General features: G+C 36.3%; 2 protein-coding genes across 3 annotated transcripts; both read right to left on the bottom strand.

Moving 5' to 3' along the window:
- Positions 1 to 983: 983 nt before the first annotated feature.
- Positions 984 to 3,417, bottom strand: ZBED8 (zinc finger BED-type containing 8). Its single transcript, XM_036224638.1, has one exon. It carries the CDS (start codon positions 3,371 to 3,373, stop codon positions 1,589 to 1,591), a length of 1,785 nt encoding a protein of 594 aa, XP_036080531.1. The 5' UTR covers positions 3,374 to 3,417; the 3' UTR covers positions 984 to 1,588.
- Positions 2,734 to 21,133, bottom strand: SLU7 (SLU7 homolog, splicing factor). 2 transcript variants are annotated; one of them, XM_016167113.2, is made up of 17 exons: positions 21,027 to 21,133; positions 19,339 to 19,524; positions 18,554 to 18,707; positions 18,151 to 18,231; positions 17,688 to 17,852; positions 16,734 to 16,802; positions 14,478 to 14,525; positions 14,140 to 14,271; positions 13,792 to 13,889; positions 13,557 to 13,624; positions 13,298 to 13,437; positions 12,297 to 12,458; positions 10,850 to 10,954; positions 10,622 to 10,693; positions 10,392 to 10,508; positions 6,408 to 9,728; positions 2,734 to 3,422 (listed from the first exon to the last, which is right to left on the bottom strand). In XM_016167113.2, exons 1-16 carry the CDS (start codon positions 21,131 to 21,133, stop codon positions 9,549 to 9,551), a joined length of 1,884 nt encoding a protein of 627 aa, XP_016022599.2. In that variant the 3' UTR covers positions 2,734 to 3,422; positions 6,408 to 9,548. The 2 variants fall into 2 exon arrangements, with proteins under 2 accessions (XP_016022599.2, XP_016022600.1); XM_016167114.2 differs by lacking the exon at positions 21,027 to 21,133 and adding an exon at positions 20,997 to 21,017.
- Positions 21,134 to 22,475: the final 1,342 nt, after the last annotated feature.

The raw sequence follows: 22,475 nt of genomic DNA, 5'->3' as shown, positions 1-22,475 counted from the left end.
ATTTATTGATTAAAGTATTTTGGATGGAGAAAGTGTTCAGTTTTGTGTAGAAAATATAAGCTTCGATTTGTAGTATTTAAAATGGCATCTAAATTTGGTAGATGGATTCCATTTCCCTTCAGGTTTTTTCAATTTTTCACTATTATTAAATGCTCTGATCACCCACCTTTGTGGACATCCCTGATTCTTTTCATGTGATAAATTTATAGAGGAAAAAATCCTCAACCAAAGGGCTATGAATAATCAACAGAAGAATTAGAATTAGTAAATAAAAAGTGGTGCTAGCAGGAAAGATGTTTTATAAACTCAATCCTTACCTACCATCTAGGAGTCAATATATAACTTCTCAAGTTGGTAAGTCAAACCTGGCATATGTGTTTGGTAGAAACATATTAATTAAGATATATGGGTGGAATCACAAGAACTTAAAGCAGAAATGGTTAAGGTAACTGGGCAGGAAGGGGACTGCAGTTTTTCATTATATGACTCATTTTTCCTCCCAGTTTTAAACATACAATACCTTGGTAAAGCATTACGGTTTTGAAATAAAAATTTAAATTTATTTGAATTTAAAAATATTTTGCCAAATTACCATCCTGAAAGAGTACATTAAATTCCCATGGGAAACTTTTTTTTTTGATGGTCCTTACTACAGTGACTTCATGTCAATTTGTTTATTATTTATATTCTTGTCTACTCAAAAGTTTTAATCTATGTTAAAAAACACACACACATACAGAGTAGGATATAAAATAAAAGGGGAAACTGGGTTAAAAAAAATAAGTGTAGGAGAAATAAGATGAGGCCCGAGGTCCAACAACTCCATCGGAACCATGTGGAAAGCTGGTTTAGAATGGAGATCCTTGATCTTATCCTAGACTTGCTAAATCAGCATATCTAGGGTAACGTTCTGGGATCTCCTTTTTGCAGCCTTGATAACTGGAAGCCCTGATGTAATTTAAAAGACGACAGAGAGTGACTAATAGGATATTACAATATTTATTAATGTTATGGTATTTAGAGCACAGTAGCCAGAAGAGTGGACGTCGTGAGACTAACTCCAAAGACTATACTCAAAAACAAATCCCACATAAACTAGAATCATCCCTTTTCCCTCTAGTACATTTCACAATCCTCTTCTGACATTAACCTCCCCACAACAACCCTCACAGACATGGGAAGACGCAGCCTGTCATTCTGTCTTTTGACTTACACTCTTAACATGAAGATGCAAGTTCTGGAAGGTTTTCTCTTTTCTCTTGGCTCCATTCCTAGCCTAATGCACCAATTATCTGGATGTTCTAGTGCTTGGGTGTCTTTTTTATGTACCACATCAACAGGTGAAACAGATACTTAGAAGAATCCTACCCATCAACTAGGCGGTGGTACTAAATCTTTTCTGCTGCTTGTCCTCTTATTCTTAAAACATGTTTTCACATGACTCATGTAAAAATTAAAAGTTAAAGATGCTAAAATTTTTAAACATAGGATTTGGTATACCATAAATATAAAAGAGACAGGATCACAGTTTAATTTTACAATGGAATTGAGAATATATTAAAAATTACACATAAAAAAGTGTATCAGCTTACAGTGACTTCTGCTGTAGCTGTAGCTTTTGTTCAATGATGTCTGAGAAACGAGGAATTTTTTTTGAAATAGCCACACGGATGTCATCACTCATATTAAAGCAGCTTCTGGACTTTGTTTTAAAATGTAAAAGTGATGAAAATCCCAATTCACAAAGGTATGTCGTTGCGAATGGTATAAGAATTTCTAGAGCTGTCTTTGCCAGGTTTGAAAACACTGTGAATTGAGCGCACCAGAAATCCTCAAGTTTCATTGTCTCAAATTCCATTAAAATTTGGCCACTAGCTCGTAATTCAGCAAGATCATTTTTCATTAAATAACCATCATCGACAAAATCCAGATTAAAAAGAAATGGATCCAGTATCCATTTACTTGCTTCATCAAGATCTCCAACGGAAAAATACCCATGGAAGAAGTTGCTCAATTGTTGCAGATGCAATGTTATTTCAGCTGCAATGCTTTCTGCGTCATTATCTGAAACTACTATTTCTTCGAGAAAAGGAAAGTTGGTAAAATTTCTTTTCTCAATTCGCTTTAGCCAGAATGGAAACTTCCTAACAAATGCAGATAATTTCTCCCTTGCTGATACAGTATTCATGCCAGTCCTTTGCATAGATGCGCTTAGTTCGTTTAGGTGTTTGAATAAATCTGCAAGGTATGCTAGGTGAATTTTAAACTCTTTATTTTCAAAGCCATCAACTAAATTGCTGCTTTGGTGGTGTAGAAACTGATTTATTTCTTCATACATTTCAAAAATATGAGTAAGTATTTGGCCTCGGGAAAGCCACCTCATTTCAGTATGGAAAAGGAGGACATTATATTCTATTCCGATTTCTTCAAAAAAAGCCTGAAACAGGCGATGATTTGGAGCTCGCCCTTTGATGAAATTTATCACCCTCACGACAGTAAACAGGGCATCTCTCAGCTTTGTAGGCAATGTCTTTGTGACAAGTTCGTGAGGGTTCAACAAACAATGCGTGATCACAATATGAGGTACCTCTTTTTTTATATAGGCGACAAATTCTGAATTTTCTCCTAGCATAGAAGAGGCCCCATCAGTACAAACAGAGCCACATACATCAAGTGCTATCTTTTGCTTCAGAAAGAAGTCTCTGAAGAGATTGAACACATCTTTTCCTTTCATTGTTAACTGCAATGGTTCACAGAATAGGAACTCTTCTATGATCTCTCTTCCTTTTATGTATCGCACAAATGCCATCAGCTGACTGCAGTCGTCCATGTCAGTTGTCTCAGCAAGCTGAATACCCACTTGAAGAGGGCTGGATTTGATATCTTCGAGAACTTGCTGTAAGATATCCTTGCTCATTTCATCAATTCTAGAATGGATCACATCATCTGATAAGGGTACCTGCTGAAGCTTCTTTTGTGCATCTGGTCCCAAAACTATGTGCGCTATTTCCAATGCACAGGGTTTCACTAATTTTTCAGCTATTGTATGAGGATTCTTCTCCTTGGCACATAAATATGCAAACTGATATGACGCCTGTAATAAGGCATCCTCTTGAGATGCAACTCCAAATGCTTTCAAAGTTTCACTCTGATCAGATGGTGTTGGCATATGCTTCAGGCTATTGAGATCATGTCCACCTACACCACCATGCTGTCTGTTAAAATGGTCAGACAGTTTTGATGGTCTGAGGTCAGCATTTGAAAATACCGAGTTACACAATACACATTGTGGGCGCTGAGTTCCATCGATTTCCGTTGTACAGGTGAACCAGTAACGAACATAGTCATCGTCCCATTTGCGTTTCTTCGACATGGCACCCAAAAATTCTCAGGTGGTATTCCAGAGATGCTGCAGAATTTTGCTTTGGGAGTGAAATATAACCCACACATTAAAAATCAGTGGCTAACCAAATGAAAACAAAGCCACAAGACATGCCATCCTGTCATCTGTGTTCACATCAAGAAATAATCCTGTAAGATGTCGGTTCAAAGTAAGCCATGATGGCATGACAGCACAACTTAAAGCTAGCAACTCACAGCTAAATGCCCTGGAATACATGACTTGCCGGCAAGTTATGTGTGGCAGATTTGGGCTTATGATAGGTGTGAATACCCTTAAATCCTCTACTGGTGAATTGCAGTTATAGCTTAATTTTGTTTTCAAAATATATGTTCCAAACAAATCTGGTACATTTTGTATCCCCAGAAAGGGCATCTCACTACCACCCCCCACTTCCATCCTGTGCCAATAACGTATGCACATTCCTTGTTATGCATCACTGAATCGAGAAAGGAATAATTCACTAAATACCCTAAGGAAGGGCAGGTGTTTTGACAGGGTGGCTGGTTCTTTTTAATAGTTAAGGATTAAATAGGTCCATAAAACTATTTGATCCTTGAGTGGCTTTAACTTCAACTTAAACAGAGAATTTCAAACAGGTCTGATTAAGTTACCCTTCACATAGAACTAGGTCATAAATTTGGCTCAGAGCTTCCTGCTGCTAAGGTCACACACTATTGGTGCATGATTCATTCTGTCCATACAGAAAAGCAAAACAAGTTGCTCAGGAAGAACACAACTATTCCTGCTACCGAGACTTCGGACAAATTTCCCTTGAGGACACCTTAATTACAACAGAAATTTCATGATGCTTTTTCATATAACTACCCCTCAGTAAAAGCAGTCAAGCCAAAAACATAAAAGGAAAATTAAGCAGCGTTCCTAACACCTGGCTTAATCCAAGGATAGGAAGTAGAAGACAGTGGTTTTCTAGCTTAGTAAATGGAGGAATTAGAACTAAGTCTGTTGTTTAAATGCACATTCCTGGGCCCCACTCCCAGAGAGGTTCTGATTCCCTAGCTCTGGAGTAGGGGCTCAGAATCAGTATTCTAAGTAAGCAAGCATTTTAGATAATTCTTATGAATAGTAACTAGAACAACAATCTTTAACAAGAGATGCCCGCCAGGAACCCCTGTAAAAGTATACATGTCCCTGTACTACCGTGGAAATAATAAATTATCTCCAGAAGTAGGACAAAAGAATAGAAAATAAAGTCATCCAAGTGATTCTGATACACATAGTAGTAGACTGAGAGGACTAACAACATACCCTCAGGCCAATTCCTAGCTTGCAGATAGTCTAGGCTGCTAATAGTCTAAATGCTTTAATAGGCATTTACGTTTTCTAAGTTGTGGACAACCTCCTAGGGAAGTTGAGGGGCCTCAAAAGAAAGCTATCCTTTCTCTTTTTCTTCCTCCTTAGCAATGAGTAAAGGTATTATCCAAAGACAGGCTCAAATATACCTGAGAAAACAATTCTATCTCCCAGATAAAGAAATAATTCTCAGTTTCCAAGTCCTATGACACAGGATGTGGCTGAAATAACAAGGACCCATTAAAATCCAAGCATTCACTTTGGCCTTAAAAAATAATCACATTAAGTAAGCCAAGAATATTTACTTAAAGCACTAGGTTTCTAGTGGCTCTGCCAAGATTAACTAGTTGTAAAATGTACTTCTATGTAATAAATAAGTTGACCTGCCACATGGTTGTTTATGAGCCAGTTAAAAATTCGAAGATGCCTGCGAATCGACAAAGATAATTTAAAGTTTAAAAGTTGATCTTAAGCCTTCTTTTGTAAAATGATGAGCCAACAGTTTAGAACCTCTCCTAACTGATAATAAAATTATGACATCAACATAAAAAGCGCTTTTATCTTTCTGTATTCTGTTATGTGTATTTACCATGTAAATATACAGAGCTTTTCCCTTCAGTCTCATTAGAAATTACAGGATCAGTTAAGAGTCCATTCCCATTCACCCTGACTATACTACTCAAAATATATTTTGAGATTTACCTGTTTACAATCAAAGAATTTTTAGAAAAAAATCATTTACAGTATTCTTCTCCATCTCCCTCAAAGAGGGAGAACAGGTAGCAAGAATTTTCAAGATCCTCAAAGATGAATTTATCGCCCGAGAGGCTTTCTTGTGTTTTAGAACCACACAAGTTTTACTTCCTCCTTTGTGGTATTCAGTAATCACATTCTAAAATATGTAAACAAGTATCATCATAATAAGGAATCACTGTTAAACACACGTGATGACGGTATGGTTGTGTTTTTTAAAGACTCCTCATTTATTATATAGACTTAACTATTTACAAGTGGAAAAAATATAATGTTGGGATTTCCTTTGAAATACTGAAGTTCAGTACACATGCAAACATGCACACAAAGTGGGGTGGAGATATAAAAAAGAAGAGTGGCCTTGAGATGTTAACTGTTGAAACTGGATGACGGGACCCACCATTTACACCGTTCTCACTATCTTTATGTATGCTGGAAATTTTCCATAATAAACAGTAAAATAAACAAACGAAAGTATTATCTTATTCGGACAGACATAATTCTTGTTAGAATGATTCTTTTGAGTTTTGTGAGATATCTTAAAATGCAGAAAGAACTGATATAACAAAGTAAAATGTTTTTGCAAATTTATAAAGGGTAGATATGAAAAAGTATCATGACACAGTAAAGCTGAACATATAAATAATAGAAAGACCTGGGGAATGCTAACACATTTCAGCAGAGACAACACCGAAGTGCAATTGTATACCTAAAACTCCGAACCAAATACGATTCAACTTCTAGGTGCAGGCGTCTGGGGAGGCAGAGGATTTAATCAATACATTTTACAGTTAAAATCAAGAGCCAGGAGAAAGGGAAGGGAATGCAGTAGGTGAGTAAACGCTCCAAAGGCAAAAGCCTGGGATCCTGGCTTTGTCACTTCCAGGATGGGACCTTTCCAAACCTCAATTCCTCAACTGCTGATGACAATAGTACCTACCTTATATGGCTGTTGGGAGGTTTAATTATGAGCATGCGTGTAAAGAACACGCAGCTGGTAACTGGTAGGAAGGACCTTTTGGTGTATTAAGGACGTTTAGGAGGTGGCCCGGGCGAGCACAGGGCGCCGGCGGCGAGGGAAGAAGACTGCGCTCGGTCTCCAGCCTCCCGTCTCCGAGCCACAGGCGCAGGCCCAAAGGATGCTCGGGTTTCTTTTAGGCGCCCATTTCAGACTGCAGTTCACTCTCCGCTCAAGCTGGGGACTAATCTCTGGGCGCTGGAACCAGTCTAGGCGGCGGTTCCTCAGGTGCGACCCCGGAGCAGGAACCTGCGGAGAGTGGGGACACAAAAGCAGCCGCAGCCACCGCTGCATCCGGGTTCTCCGGGCGGCTTCCCGCCCGCAAACTGGGCGAGGCGTCTCCCAGCACGCAGGCGCATTAGCAACCCGCCGAGTGCCCGGCTGGCTTGAGTAAGGAGCATGCGCACTGAACCAATTTTCCATTTATTTTTTAGACTGTGTACGTGGAGCTGGTGTTTATTGTGTATGCCACAAAAATAGAATCTAAGGAATGGAAGGCACTGTAAGACTACACAGTTCTTAAGAGCACTGGAAATAAAATTTTATATTTGTCAGGCTTTGAGCTTGGCGATGGTAAAGCTCCAATAATTTACCATTTTCTAAGTAGAATCAATGAGGAAACAGAAGAAAGCTGATTGTACTCGCGAAATAAATATTCAGGCAAATGGGACAGGCTGTAAATTCCATTAAGATACAGTGGAGGATGTGCTTCCAGAACTTACATCCTTTTGCCCATGCAGGTCACCCCTTCCATAAATTAGAACATGTAGATGAATTTCCTGAGAATCATTATCCATTCTAGACAAAAATTTTTTATTAAAAAAAAAAAGTTTTTAACAGAATCTTAAAGTAATAAATCCCAGTTACATAGATTTTAGAAATAACCCCCAAAACAGAAACTAGAAAACTGTTGAAAGAAACAGACCCAAATAAAGCTTTCCTATGTGGGGGTATTTTCTTCCAGAATATTTAGGCTCTTAAGGAAATGACACTTTATTAATTTTTGTATAGTCAATCTTGTCACAAGTATCCCACAAGGCTGAGGGACAAGGAAGTGTTCAAGGATATGGGACAGCTGCATTATTTACAGGTGCTGAGGGTGAACTTGGCAAAGATCGAGGGCCTGTTTGTTTTTGTCAATGGAAGAAATTGTGAAAGACCAGCCTTTTTGAGCCAGAAACTAGGGACTTAAATACTAGAGAAAGGAGCAGGCTGTAGTTTGAAATACTTGGCTTTATGTCTTGGCCCCAACACTTTTAACTGTTAGGCCTTGAGCAAACTACTTGGACTCATTATGCCCACAAACTTTTTATAAAATAGGAATATCATCTATTACTCACCCCATGCAGTTCTTTTGAGGTGATAACATACGAAAATTATAGTACATTGTTCCAGCACTCAAAAGGCAGTTATTATTGATAAAATAAAATCAAAGCACATACCTTGAGTGATGTTCTGCATACTACCTTTCTTCTAAATTGAAACAGAAATAAGACATGATTTCAGGTATTACAGAATTTTTCTAAAACTAGGATAAATTAGGTTACACAGAAGAGGGAACAGATACCCAGAAAGGATAGGTGACATTTGAGTTAAAAGACGCTGAAAATTATTCAAACTCATAGAAGATAATCCAGGCTCCCTGCCAGCCCTATCAACAACCACTTTTCTGCCAAATACTTGAAATAATGCTACGGACCATTCAGAGTTAAGTATTCTCAATTACATATTTTTATTAACAAAAGATACAAAATAAACACCGATCTCAGATGTTGTGTTGAACCACCCAATGCAGTGTTTAGGTACAAATATGAAAACCTAACTTTTAACATTCTTAAAGTGATATCAGCTGTATTTGCAGTGCTGTTTTAATTTCATACCAGTCTGAATCTAGATACTGTGTACACTCATAGTACTTGACAATTAGTTACTCTCCCACCAGAACTATTTCTGAGATGCTACCTTAATGCCATATCCTAGCAGTTTTTGGTAGCTCAGAAAATTCACTGAGCTGTTAAAAGTCAATGCACTCATATCAGAGGTTTTAACTCGTTTTTACAGATCCTGCTTTCACTGTTAGTATTATTTTCACAATGTTCTCAGAAGAGGCTTGAGGATCATGGCAAATTTAGCTGCTACTAGTTGCCCTATAAGCTATTCTTATAATCCTTTAAAGAAACCTTCAACTTTAGAATTTGCTTTTTGCAAATTATACAAAGTGGCACCTGCTGGCTACAAAGATAAGGTCTAAGGAATACTCCACAAGTTTTTAAAGACAAATTTAATATTCATGATTGTTATATAAAGGAAATCACAATTAAAACAAAAAAATTTGTATTATAAACCATAACCTCTATTTTAAAGGAAAGGATTTCTGTGTCTAAAGGTTCATGCCTAGAATGGTAAAAGATCTAATAGTAATTGGTCAGTACTGATTTAAGAATGACATAATAGTTATTTTTCCATTCAGAGACTAACAATTTAGTTTTGGGTGTGAGATATGAGGAAATAGTTTCAAAATAAAAATTTTATAAATAAGTAAAAAATGGAATTATTACCACACAGGATAAAGTTATTCACATGTTATACAAATCTCCTTTCAGATCAATTAGTTTTTAGCTGTAGGCCAAAAAGACCTTAAAAGACAAAAAAACAAATGACTATAAAATAACAATTAGTTACTACTAATTAGAAAAAATGAGGCCCTGGTTTTGAGAAGGAGTAACTAATCTACCTTTAACATGTGTGCAAACACTAGCTAAAGGGCCAAAAAACTGAAGAAATAAAGTTTGAGACTTAACTACTGAGTGGAAGACATGAGAAAGAGAAACAGAGAGCACACGCATGCCTGAGCAAGCCCGGGCCTGTTTCCATATTAATATAAAATCAGAAATAAAATCTTAATTTGCACTTAATGTACCTCCTCTTTTTCTCCTGTTTCTTCAGTGTGGAAATGAATTAATTTACTATGAGACTTCCAGAAGCTTTATTAGGCAGCAAGATGAGCAGACACTGATTTTCTCATCTACAATCATCAACTGTGTTTATCTTGGGTAACCATTACTACTGTCCAAGGAAAGAAGCCATGGGGTCATCTGGCCTCTGACGTTTCATCCTATAGGCCTCCATTTCCTCCTCGGTGGGTTCCCGACTTTCAAATATGCTATTGTAAGGTCGCTTCCTCTCATCAAGCTGCATGAGCTCTTTGACATGAAGAAGGCGGGCCTCCTCTGCATTCAGTGCCTACAGGGAGAGGAAAAGCAGGAGTATTATGGCTCTACATCGGTTCTCCTTTGTTCCAAAGTGGCAGAATACCAAAAGATTCTACTGAATAGGAACTGCTACATCAAAAATCTAGACTGCCGGAAATGGCTTGGGAGTCAGCCCTTCCACTGTCAAGCTGCAACTAATCATTATTTGGCTCATATGATTATTTTCACAGAACACAAAACATTCTGCAACATTTTCAATGTTAAAGAATTTTCACTTAATTGCAAAAATTGAATGATGTTCCTCTTACTGACAAAAGCCCACAACTGATGCTTTTTGTGGAGACTGCAATTGTGACTTTTCCCAAGGACTTGCTGAAACTTAGATTACAGAGCTAAAAGGCAATTCTTTCTAGAAAACATGTCAATAACAAAAATTATAGCTTTACAAAGCACATTTCTTTTGTGCATTCGTGGTATTTGTCAAATATTCCAAGAAGCTGGCAATACTGAGACACACAAAATCTCCAGTCACATTCTAAGCCTGATACAAGATGACGTGGACAAATCACCCAGAATGGGGCCTCACTTCCTCATTTTTAAAATGAGTTTGTAGACAGGACTAGATAATTTTCTAAGATCCCTAACCAAAAAAGAATGGTGGTGTCACTTTTACTATTTAGACTTCACAAAGTACCTTTTTCAGTTTCTCATGTTTCTTTTCTTCATCATCACTATCTGAACTGCTCTTTCGATGTTGCTTCTTCTTCTTCTTTTTCTTCTTTTTCTCCTCTTTTAGTTTATCTTGATGCATCTGACAGGGAGGATTGAAATATAGTGTTATTAATGTGAAAACAAAGCTCCAGTGCAAGTTTTAAAGTCTTTCCTCGAGGACTTAAAAATTCAGGACAAGTGCTATGAACTTACCTCCATGAGGGTTTGAGGTTTTTTCACGGACTCTTCTCCAGTTATATCATTTACAATACAGTCCTCTGAATTCTGTGGGAAAATATATGTAATTAGACTTGAGTATCATAGTTATCAATCATCTAAGAAAAAGTTAAAATCTGAAACGTGAAAAGACACGTTTCATACAAATTGTGACTTAAGAGCTTTGGCTGTTTTATAGCTGTTAAGTACTAGACAGTTACTTACGGCAATCTCCTTCCCAGCTTCTCCAGTACAATAGGAATACTTGAAAAAGGAGTGACAGCATTTGTATCCCCACCGGCCTTCTTTCCAGTAAGATCCCCAGATATGCTGGAGGGAGGGGAAGAGAGAGAGAGAGGTTACTTGAAATGCAACCTGAACCAGGGACTCTCACATACTGTTGATAGGAGCATAAAATACTCCTAAAGGCAATTTGGAAGGAAAATTGTGGGGATTCCAGGGCTAGTTAACAGAGACAAGCTAGCCTGACCTCAAGTGTGAGAAGTAAGCATTATAGTTACAATGGTCTTATCAAGTATTCCTAAAATGTATTAAAAAATTTAGGCTATGTGACTTCTCTTTAAAAATTAAGGACTAGGAAACTCTGGGCCCACATTCCCACTTGGGAAGAACTGGCTGTTGCTGAACAGTGAACACTCTTATTAAACAGGGTTTGTGTGCTCTGGTTTGTACAATTTGCCTTGTTCATTTCACTCATATCTGTTTATCAGACAGGCTCCTACAGGTAGTTAAGGTTTTGACCCCTTAGAGAGACGTCTGTAGTTTAAGTACTTCAATAATACAGCAAGAGATATACTTTATTACATGCTTTACGATGAGATGAAATATGAAGTATTCTGCATCACCTATGAAGTGTTCTTGTTAAAATATTTAACAAATTAAGGCTTTAGACCCTTTAACTTTGAATTCCTGTTTATAGGAAATGCAAAGGAGAAATTAGGTATATCACTAGGAACCCATCTACCATAGAATATGAGACAGTTTACAAGAAAACTGGCCTGATTTGTTAAAGTCACTGTCATAAAATAGGAGAGAAATACTCTGGAAAAAAAAAGATTTAACGACCAAATAATAATCAAAATAAACTTCTACTGGAATTCTGACTTAAAAAAACCCAAAACTCCCATCAAATATTGAGAGGCATTCTGGGGTTTATTTTGGAAAATGTAATTAAGGACTTGAGACAATATAATATTAAGGAATTAATATCAATTATATGAAGCATGGTTTGCACATACCTACCATGGTATGGTACTGTAATCACAAAAGAGAATACCCTTAATTTTAGGAGATATATAATATGTATACTTTATGGGTGAAATGTCATGACATCTATAATTTCCAAGTGTCTCAAATATGTAAATATACAGTAAATACATACATAGATCTCAGAACATGTACATGTGCACACACACCTAAACAAAGCATATATGAGAACACGTACAAAATTTTTGAATTTAGGTGGTGTAAGGGTGAACATAACAGTACTCTTTCACATTTTTCCTGTTTTTGGAAAAATTTCATAAAACAAATTTGAAATGTAAGAAAAAGAAAAGCACAGCAGTGATTCAATAATGACACTGTAGTATAAAAATATAATCCAGAGCAAAATGCTAAGAAGGACACAAAATGGTTCTAGTTTAACACATACCGTGTGATTGTTGATCTTCACATCCTCCTCATACTTAGAGCAGGCGACAGCCCGCTCTTGTCCTTTAATGACTGTCCCATGTCTTGAATACTCCACATAGTCCTCCGTCTGAGCTAAAAGCAATTCAGCTGGAGGGGCATCCAAATGTTCCTGGCCACCATACTAAAAGGACATTGAACGTTATTAAAAACATTTTATAATAAATATTTGCATTCAAATCTCTACTTAAGGGCTTATGTCCAATCAGAAAGATTAAAGGAACATTCTTTACAGGTCTTGTTATATAAAAAGAGTGAAAAAAAATGCCACCACATTTTCATAGGCAGATAAAAGATGTTTCAGTTGCTATTTATCTGTTGAATGTGGTAGATTACAAAATGGCTATACATTCCTTTTATCCTTGTACACATGCCCGTTTGCCACATGACTTTGCTGCTCCTCCCCTGAAGAGATAGTCTGCTTCTCCATTTCCTGATTCTGGGCTTGGCCACATTAACTGTTCTGGCCTATGAGAAACTGGCAAATGTGATCCAAGGAAAGGCCTGGAAAGCACTCATGCATAGTGAGGCATACTTTTTGTTACTAGGGTCTGGTATCCCAATAATGCCTTAAAGCAGCTGGGCTAGCCTAGTAGAGGATGAGAGCCCAGGTGGGGCAGACATGAGCTGTTCCAAATGAGGCCCCGTTAGGACAAGTAGCCCGCTAATGGTTAGAGACCGATGAGGCCATCCTAGATCACTCAGCCACAGATGGGCAGCTCCAAACCAGGAGATCTGGCTGACATACAGAATCAGGAGAAAAGAGAAATGTTATAAGTCACTAAGTTTTGGGGTGATCTGTTTCACTGCAAAAGCTGAGGAATAGATTTACACTGATACTGTTTGCCACTGGATTAAGTCAATGAAAAGAAAGGACTATTCTTGATGGATTAAAAGGGACTGACTGTGTATTGTATTTCAAATGTAAAATATATTTTTCTTTAGCATTTTGGTCAAAATTACCTTTTCCAGGATGCTTTCTTTCTGCTGTTCTTTGAAGTCTTCTTTTTTGACTTTGAAGGACTTATACAATAGCTCTAGTTTTGTAGGATCAGCCTGCAGATGCACTTCAGATCCCTTGTCATAGGCTTCCCAGGCAAACACTAAGGCAATAAAAAATATGTTAAAGAGCAGTCAGCTACATTTATTGTTCTAATGTGTTAAAAATGCCTTCAAATTTCTTATGAGCTAATATTAAATGCCTTCACAATAGAGCACTTACACTGTGTCTGAGCCATTGAAATGGTATCACCTGTGTATCTAACAAAGTTATCTCCAGCATAGCTCACTCTGTAAATACAAATAGAACAAAAAAATTGTTTCAGAGATTGATTTAAGGAAAGTCAATTCTATTCTGACCCAATCAGAGATGTTTAATTCAGAGTTAGTTTTACAATTAAAAGTTTCCCTGCTTCCCACTCTGATTTTGAAATTTGTACTTTTAACTTGATACTCACTCATCTGGATTCTTTCCTGCATTGGCATAGGGATTCTCTCTCATCGCTCTGGTTTTGGGATCATAGTAAGCAGAATTTGGATCTAAATTCCGCAAATACTAGAATAGAATAATGTTTAAGGACTGCATTAATATTAACGTCCATCTAAAAAATTTCAGGATTAATTGCAATCAATTTAATGTATGAATGCATTCTGGAGTACAGATGAAAAGAAAAACAGAATGATACTTAATTTTGGAATGACAGATTTTATTACCCATATATTACCCTGATAACAGATAAATAGGTGAAATTTAGGCTGGGAAGACAAATATTTTTGAATGTGTATGTTAAGTTGGCCAGACTTACTTTTGCAATATCTTCTCGAATCCTCAGATTCCGAACGGTAATTCGTCTCTTAGAGTCGAAGTTCTGTCCAGGCATGTCAATGTCATCTGCATATTTATCCTCATCCTCATCTTCACTATTATGATCTTTTTCCTGAAAGACAGAGAAGGAAAAAATAGTAAGAAAAAAAGAATAGCATCTAGTTTTTTCCCTTTCGTTCTCCTTTAATTATATACATATTCACTTATGTTATGGCTATTATCATCATTTATTAATATAACTAGAAACAATTTTATTATATATAAGCCATTAGAAATTGAAAATTTTAATGTATACCCAGATAGGGCAAATATTATTACCATCTGAGAGTTTGGTTCCTCTTCTCCCCACTGGTGTTTTGGAGAATTCTACATCATAACACAAAGAAAAAAATTTGTCATTTTATTCTATTAAATCTATAGTTCATGTAACACTTTATACACGTGGTTAAGATAATGTAACAAACCTAACTAAGCAAATACTCTTATTTCTCACTTGTAATGAGCACGTAAGTTCTGAATACAAGTATATCATTATGAAGTTAATTTTATTAGAAGCCAGAAAATTTCTAGAGTATTTTTACTAATACAGGATTATAATCACACAAAGGTAATAGGATTAAAATGACCAATGAACCAAATAGACATTCATTTCATAATGTATTAATTTTAGACATACCATTTTCATTTAAAAACAATAGTTTTCTATCAAGACCAAATAGAAAATGTTACCAGGATCATGTAATAAGTATCTTTAGAGCCAAAATAGTCTCTGTAAAATTTCGGTCATGAAAAAATCTGCTCAAGTGACACATTATGATTTAAGGACAGTCTAAAATCCTTGTCAGAGAAACACTTGCTTCATCTGCAATTGGTCAGGATTTTCTCTAACTCCACAAAACATCTATAGCAAAGTAGTCAGTATTTTATCATGTCCATTTAAAAAGGCTTCAAAGATTAAAAAAAATACCTTATACCTTTACAAAAAAATAGGCTTAATGAAACATAAAACAAGTTATCATTGTACTATACATTGTTTACTTGAAAGAGTAGGTGATAAATGAGTAGAGGAACTCATGAAAAAACATGCTGTTATTATAATTACACACATATATAAATATACGTGTATGAGGGGAGGGGTAGAGTGAGATCTAGAAAGGCCTACTTCAAAACGTTAATAGTTAACAGAAATGATATTTATTTTCCTCTTTATCATTTTCTAAATTGTTTTTCACCAAATATGTTACTTTCAAAATCAGAAATGTGTTTTTTTCAAAAAAATTATTGACGTTCCCAAGTTGCTAATTCAACAAAGGACATTTATATTGCTATATAGACAGCTAAATCTATGTAGAGACTGCTCTACAATATGTAGTTAATCTTAATATCCAAGCATCCAAGTAGACAAAAATCATCAGCCCTCTACATACATTTAAGGATGCTTACTGGGGAAATAAACTGCATCATGTTTATAATAAACAGAGAATATGTGAGATGAAAATAGGCCAATTTTATTTTTGTGAAGTTGGTGATGATAATTACAACAATAGCTACTAGTTAACAAATGTTTACTATGTGATAATGTATGCTAAGCCTCCTGGAGGATTGGTGTTATCTCTACTTTAGGGATGATAATCTAGTAATCAGAAAGACAAATTAATTTTTCTAGGCATATCTAAGCTAGCCAGTGGCAGAGCTGGATTTTAACATCTGTCTGTTACCTTGTGATATGAACCTGTCTGACAGCTGGCCTCAGTGACTGCTTACTTGATCAGTACTTATTTAGTTCTGTTTGTAATTCATATTTTCTAAAAGTCTCTTTCAAGAATTTAAACTCCAACTGTTTGCTATGTATTTGTGCCACGAATTTGTCAAAAAGAAACTTTACAACACTAATAAGCACAATATATGTTAACTATGAAGTTAATAAGAATAAAAGGAAAAAATTAGTTGCAAAATTTTTTTTTATTAAGAAATTTTCTTTGCTGAGCTATAAAATTATTAGATGTTTATTATGGGAAAATGCTAAAAAAAACACATAGAAAAATTCACTAATTCTACATTAAATGAAAATTTCTCATGTCGTGTTTGTCATATTTTTTCATGTGTTATTAAAATATTTTATCCAGTGTAATTACAAAGTCTTGATAAAAGCCATTTTAAGAGCTGTGCAACATTCTATCATGCAGAAGCCAGATAGTTTACTTCACCAATTCCCTATTTCTGCACATTTAAGCTATTTCAATTTCTTACTATTGAAAAAAGCGCTACAATGAATATCTCTGTGCATAATGATTTTTCTTAATACTAGAAAATTCTTTAGGATGGATGAACTTACTAATTTAATTCCAGAAAAGAAATATAAATATTTTATGGCAATATTCTTTTCAAAATGATTGCACCAATTTATATTCCCCTAAATGGTATAAGTGTCATTTTTACTTCCCCCCTCAATAGCATCTCTCTCCCTAAAATCTTTCTATGTATCTTTCTAACAGAAGATACATAAAATGAATCTTGTTTTCATTTTCTGTCTACTAAGATTCGCAATTTTTTAATAGATCAATTCTTACTTACAGCCTGTTCCACTAATTTTCCCGAGGCTAATTCTTCTTGGAGTTTCTGCGCTTTCAACGTTCGTTTTGCCTAACAAAAAAAGAAACATTTGAAATTTACTTACAATACTGAAGTAAACATTTAATTTTTGTAGTACATTTTAAACAAGCAAGTTTATTGTTTTCAGAAAAAGTCACTGGACAAAGTCATCTCTGAGATTTCTTATAGCTCCACACCTAAGGTTCTCTAAAGAACAGAAGTTACAAACTCCTGTTCGGACCAGGTGTCAATGGAAATTGAGCCAGACAACATCAGTGGTAAACTGCAGAGAATAAGCCCTGTCCAAAAGGGGCAGTTCCCTCCAGATGCCAGATGACTGACTCTTGCCACGCAAGCCTAGGATTACCACATAGTTCACTGTTCAAGAAAAGATGAAATTCAGCTGATGTAGAATCCTATGATTTTTAAACGTTAACTCCCCTTTAGGAAAAAAAAGCAGCATAACTATAATTTTTAAGGAATGAGAGCAGGTAAAATCGTAACAGAAAAACACTGAGGTAGAATTAAGATAAAATTCCATTTTCTGAAACAAGTTATCCCAGTTTCCTTCTACTACCCTCAAGTGCTTGGTGATGACTGTAAAATAGGCCCATGGGCAAGTCTGGGAACTGTGAGTTTATAACCTCAAAGAACCAAAAGCTTTGGACACTAATCTGTTCTCATGCTTCCAGTATTTTATGCAACCTCGGTCAGTTAGTAAAGGACAATATGAGAATCGAATTTTAAAAAATGCTGCTAAGTAGGGCTAACCACACTATTTATTTTCACTATTCAATTAGGCTTACTACTACTGCTAGATTAAAATGCCACCGTTTTTAAACTTCTAAAAGACTCAAAAAAAAGAACTGCTAAGTTATAGATAAAGCAAACTGTACATTTTTTAAGGATAGTAGGGAAGCAGGGAATATGGCTCACCAGATCAACTTTGGCATATTCTTCTACAATTTTCATGTGTTCTTCTGGATTGTAGCCATTCCACCGATCCCTCTTCCCATCATAGTCAAACATCAGCTGAGGCTGGACATGTTCATCTGGAGCTATATTAGTTCCTGTAAATTTTGCTCCAACTCGCCTAGGTCTCTGGAAGACAGAATAAGATGAAAACTTTTTTTAGGTACCTGTTGTCCAAAAGAAAATTTCATATAATCTTTATAGAGCAGGCACAAACATACCATGGGACTTAATGGTCTACTCAATAAAATTATCAGTTAATCTTCCAGCAGAAAAATTTGATGATACTGAACTAATTTCTCTCGGATTTTTATTTAACTTGTACCTAAGTATAGGTAATTTTAGAAAAAAAGAATTAAATTCTCTGATGTAGAAGAAAGAAAGAATTTCTGATGACAGTTTCCAACATTTTCAAAGATGACCTTACCTCAAAGCAGTCTTTCTTTTTGTGTGTCATGGCCCCACAATTTTCACATGCTCCTTTACGGTACTTAGTAGTTATGGAATTCTATTAATGAATATAAAGAAAAAGTTTTATTTATCGGAATGAGTTAGAGGTAGCATTGGCTCTTCTTATATTGTCTAGTGAAATAATTTATTAAGAGGATAACCAGTTAGGGTCTCTACATTCTTATAAATGAGAAATGTTTAAGGACTTCAACAATATAAAATTTATGAAATACAGAAGCTAATGTAATATGTATTATGAATTTTTACCAGATATAAGGTTATGTGACATTTCTACTTTATACAGGATTGTATTAATGGTTCTTAAGTTCTTAAAATAAAATCTCCACTTCCATATAGGTATATACAGGTTGCCTACATACCTCTTTTACACCCCTCTTGTACCATTCTCCAGATGAGCTGTACTGCCTCTGTTTTTCTGGTTGTGGTCTCTGGTGCTTTAAAGTAGGTCTTTTTGAAGGATCGATATACCATGGCACTGAAGAAATATACTGAGGAATATGAGGGTTGATGTCTCTGAATTAAAATAAAAAATTTTAAGAATAAATTCTGAAAATAACTGGTATTACAATAACTAAAGGAAGCCTATACAGAATCTGATAGAGGTATTGTAGTGGGGTGGGGAGTGAGGCAGAATATTTTTGATGTAATATAATAAAAAACAATTAAAAATAATTTAAGTTAGAGTGAAATTTCCAACAAAGAAACTAAAGAATAGTGCTACAACCAAAGGAGGAGGGGAAATGAAGGAAAATTAGGATGTATGTTAATGAGATAAATCTTGTATCAGAGCAAGAGGTACCCTAATAACGTCTTAGCATTGATTAAAATAATGGTTTAATTATACTATTTAGAGATGTGAAGTATCAGCTAGAAACACTCAAAAATAGATTTAAAAGCAGTCAATTTCTAGAGTGGGACAGAGGGTAGGAAGGACTAAAAGGTACTACAGCTGTTTAAGTCCTTTAATATTATTTGATTACTAAACCTTACACATAACCTTACACATACGAGTTTGATAAAATAATAGAAACAAACATAATGTAAATGGTAAAGATAGCTTCCTGTCAAAGAACAAGGAACTGATTAAGTAGACACAAATATGAATTTTGAATGAACAGATTATGGAAAAAATTAAAGTACTTACTTTCCTTCTTCATCGACTTCTGCAGGAGCATTACCCAGTTTTCGCTGTTCTTCTAGCTCCTTCTTCTTTCTCCAGTCCTCCCTGGTCATCTTCTTTGGTTCCTCCAAACTCATTTCTTTGGACCCCGATAGGGGGACAGCATTAACTGCATCCACAGCTGTTGCCGACATGGTGATCTGGCCTCCTCTATGAAAAGAAAGAAATTTATATTACTACAAACTAGGCCTTCACTAGTTCACCAGTAAAATGATCAAAAGCACATCCTAATAACACACACTGCGGGTTATGTGTCATAGGTTCGTATTCTTTCATAGTATCTGTAAGGAAAAGTTCTCTTTCCCATAAACAAGTCTCTAGTGTTGTAGTTACTCCCTCAACTCTAATTTACAAATGCAAGAGAAATACACACATGTATTTAAAATTTCATAAGACTCTTTTTCTCATATACATTCCTGAATTCCTCTGTATGTATATGTCAAACTTTTCTACCACACTAATGAGTAAATAGGGTCCAATCTCTGTTCCCCTAGACTGTGAATGCCTTAAATTATCTATATTTATTGCCTCTATTTCCTTATCTTCTACTTCCCTCCTCAAACACTCTAATTTAGCTCCCATCCCTTACCACTCTGAAGAGTTACCACTAAGTTATCAGTGATCAATGCACTACACACACTGGGCATTTTTAGTGCTGTTCCCTCTCTTATTCTTTTCACTTGGCTAACGGGACACTACACTCTTCTGATTTATCTTGTGCCTCTCTTGCTGCTCCTCCTGTTTCCTTTGCAGGTTTTTCCCATTTCTGTAAGCTTCAGTCCTAGAGCCCCTTTCATTACTCTGAACTCCACTAGTGGACAAGCTCATCTATTTCCATGGCTTCAGAGGCTACGATATATTACTATTCGCTCCCCAATTTATTTGTCTACTCCAGACCTTTCATCTGAGCTTCAGATATGTATATTCCAATTGCTTACTTCACAGTATCTCCACTTGGAGATCTCAGAGACACCTACACTTAACAAATCTTAATTCAAATTCATGACATTGTCTATGAAATCTAGTTTCCTTACAGTCTCTTCTCTTAATGAAAAACACCACTATCCTTCCCTTTACTTAAGTGTTCCTGCTAATGCCCCTTTCATCATTAAGAATTATTTTCACCTTCTGAATGTCATTCATCTACTACTGTTTCCAATGCTACCATCTTAGTGTTATTTTTTCCTACTCATTAAATACGACAGATCTAGATATCATTTACAATATTCCAGTCGCCACATTACTTTTGCAATATTTTATCTAACCCAATATATCCAACATATTATCATTTCGCCACACAAAAAAAATAAATAAAGTCTTTAAAATTTGATATGGATGTTACACTTACTCAGACTAGCCACATTTCAGAACCACAAGCAGCTCATAGCTATCACACTGAGCAGTGCAGCTCCAATGACACCTTATAATTTTTACTCTAAAAACCATTTAAGACACAGTCCTGGCCTGACTGGGACTTAGTACCAGGTCTGAGGTTTAAGGCTAAGGCTTCATTCTCGGTCCTATTTCCCTGTTCCCTCGGGGTTCTGTAGCTTCACCTCTCTGCCCTTGTACCCGCTCCCGAGCCCGCTCGCCCCCAACCGACCCCACGCCCGCCCGTCCACCTCGCTCAAGTTCTCAAAATAATTCTTCACCCAGTTCTGTCGCAGCCGACCCCAAAATCACCGGCCAGAAAGAAAGCCAATCCGTCAATGTTTTCTTCCGGTTTCCAGCGCTTCCCAGCAGCCACCGCGCGGCACATGCGCACTAATACGTCTTTGGGTCCCAGGTTCCGGTGAGATGCTGATCTCGCGATATCTCGAGCTTCGTCTATCGATTACTTCTACTCGATTGTCCACACAGAAGTGATATTTTTATCAAAACTCGAATTTGGTCATATCATGTCCCGCCACCTAAGCTTAAAACCCTTTAAGGCAGTGCCATCCAAGAGAAATCTGCCAGCCCTAGATGTCATTTTAAATATTCCAGTAGCCATATTAAAACAGTAGACACAGGTAAGATTACTTTTGCAATGTTTTATTTAACCCAATATATCTAACGTTATCATTTCGCCATAAGTCTTTAAAATCTAATGTGGACGTTACACTTACTCAGACTAGCCATATTTCAAGTGCTTAAGAACCACAAGTAACTAGTATCTATTATACTGGGCAGTGCAAATCCAGTGGCATCTTAAAATTTTTACTAAAGATAGCCCTGGTCTGACTTGGGTCAAAGTACCAGGTCTGAGGCCCAAACCAGCTGTTTCTTTGGCCGCCGCCGTTCCCTGTTTTCGTCTCAACCTGGTGTTCATCACCTCTGTGAGGATATAGCTAAGAATTAGAAGCTTTCAGCTTATTTTTCAGGGTTTAACTGCTTCACTTCCCTCCCCCTACACTCACTCCCTCGTTCGCTTACTCCGTAGACTTCATACCTGATTTAATTACAGCCCCGACACATTCCAAGAAATGTAATCAATCAGTTTGGAATTTTCTGGTCAGGCATTTCAAAGAAAAAAGATTTATTTGAGCCCATCTGAAGACATTAGCTGAGAGCAGAGATCTAAGAAGCCTTCCAACAGTGCTCCAACTTTAGGATAAGTGAGATGTTTATATGGGCAGGAGGACAAAGAAAAATATAGCTATGCATCAGTTTTAGTTTTCAAGTATTAACAGTTTTACATCAGGTGGACAGAATATACAGGTAAGGTAAGGTCCTCATGAGAAGGAATCTGGAAGCAATTATTTTTATAATTTTATCAGGTTTTAGAAAGAACAGGCACTGCCTTCTATAACCATTTATCTTTTTAATTGGAACTGTTGGAAAGTATACTTGGCTAGCCCCACGAAAGCCTTGGTTAGGAATTTACTGTGTTTTCTTGGTTACTGATCAAGTCTGAGCAGCAGCTTAGACATCCTTTCCTTTGTTATCTGTCACTGGGGACCTCTCCATCTCGCCTTCCACAGAAAAAAGGGGCCATCTGCGTCATACCCCTTCTCATTTTCTTTCTCCCACAAAGATGTCTCGGCCCCAAAATAATCCTTACTTTTCTTTTGTTAATAGCTTTCATGCCCCATTTTTCTTCCTATGAAAATCTTCCATTT

Source organism: Rousettus aegyptiacus, unplaced genomic scaffold (genome assembly GCF_014176215.1).
Source record: "Rousettus aegyptiacus isolate mRouAeg1 unplaced genomic scaffold, mRouAeg1.p scaffold_m13_p_7, whole genome shotgun sequence".
NCBI lineage: Eukaryota > Metazoa > Chordata > Mammalia > Chiroptera > Pteropodidae > Rousettus > Rousettus aegyptiacus.
This window is presented reverse-complemented; position numbering and strand designations above follow the sequence as displayed.

Excerpts from the sequence above, each read along its gene's own strand:
- ZBED8 (XM_036224638.1), bottom strand. The coding sequence starts at position 3,373 with ATGTCGAAGAAACGCAAATGGGACGATGACTATGTTCGTTACTGGTTC.
- SLU7 (XM_016167113.2), bottom strand. The coding sequence starts at position 21,133 with ATGTGCCGCGCGGTGGCTGCTGGGAAGCGCTGGAAACCGGAAGAAAAC. Across the intron at positions 14,526-16,733 it reads GAAAATTAGTGGAACAGGCT|AATTCTCCAAAACACCAGTG; the intron begins GTAAGTAAGAAT and ends GTTATGATGTAG. Across the intron at positions 13,438-13,556 it reads TTCAATGGCTCAGACACAGT|TGTTTGCCTGGGAAGCCTAT; the intron begins GTAAGTGCTCTA and ends TTATTGCCTTAG.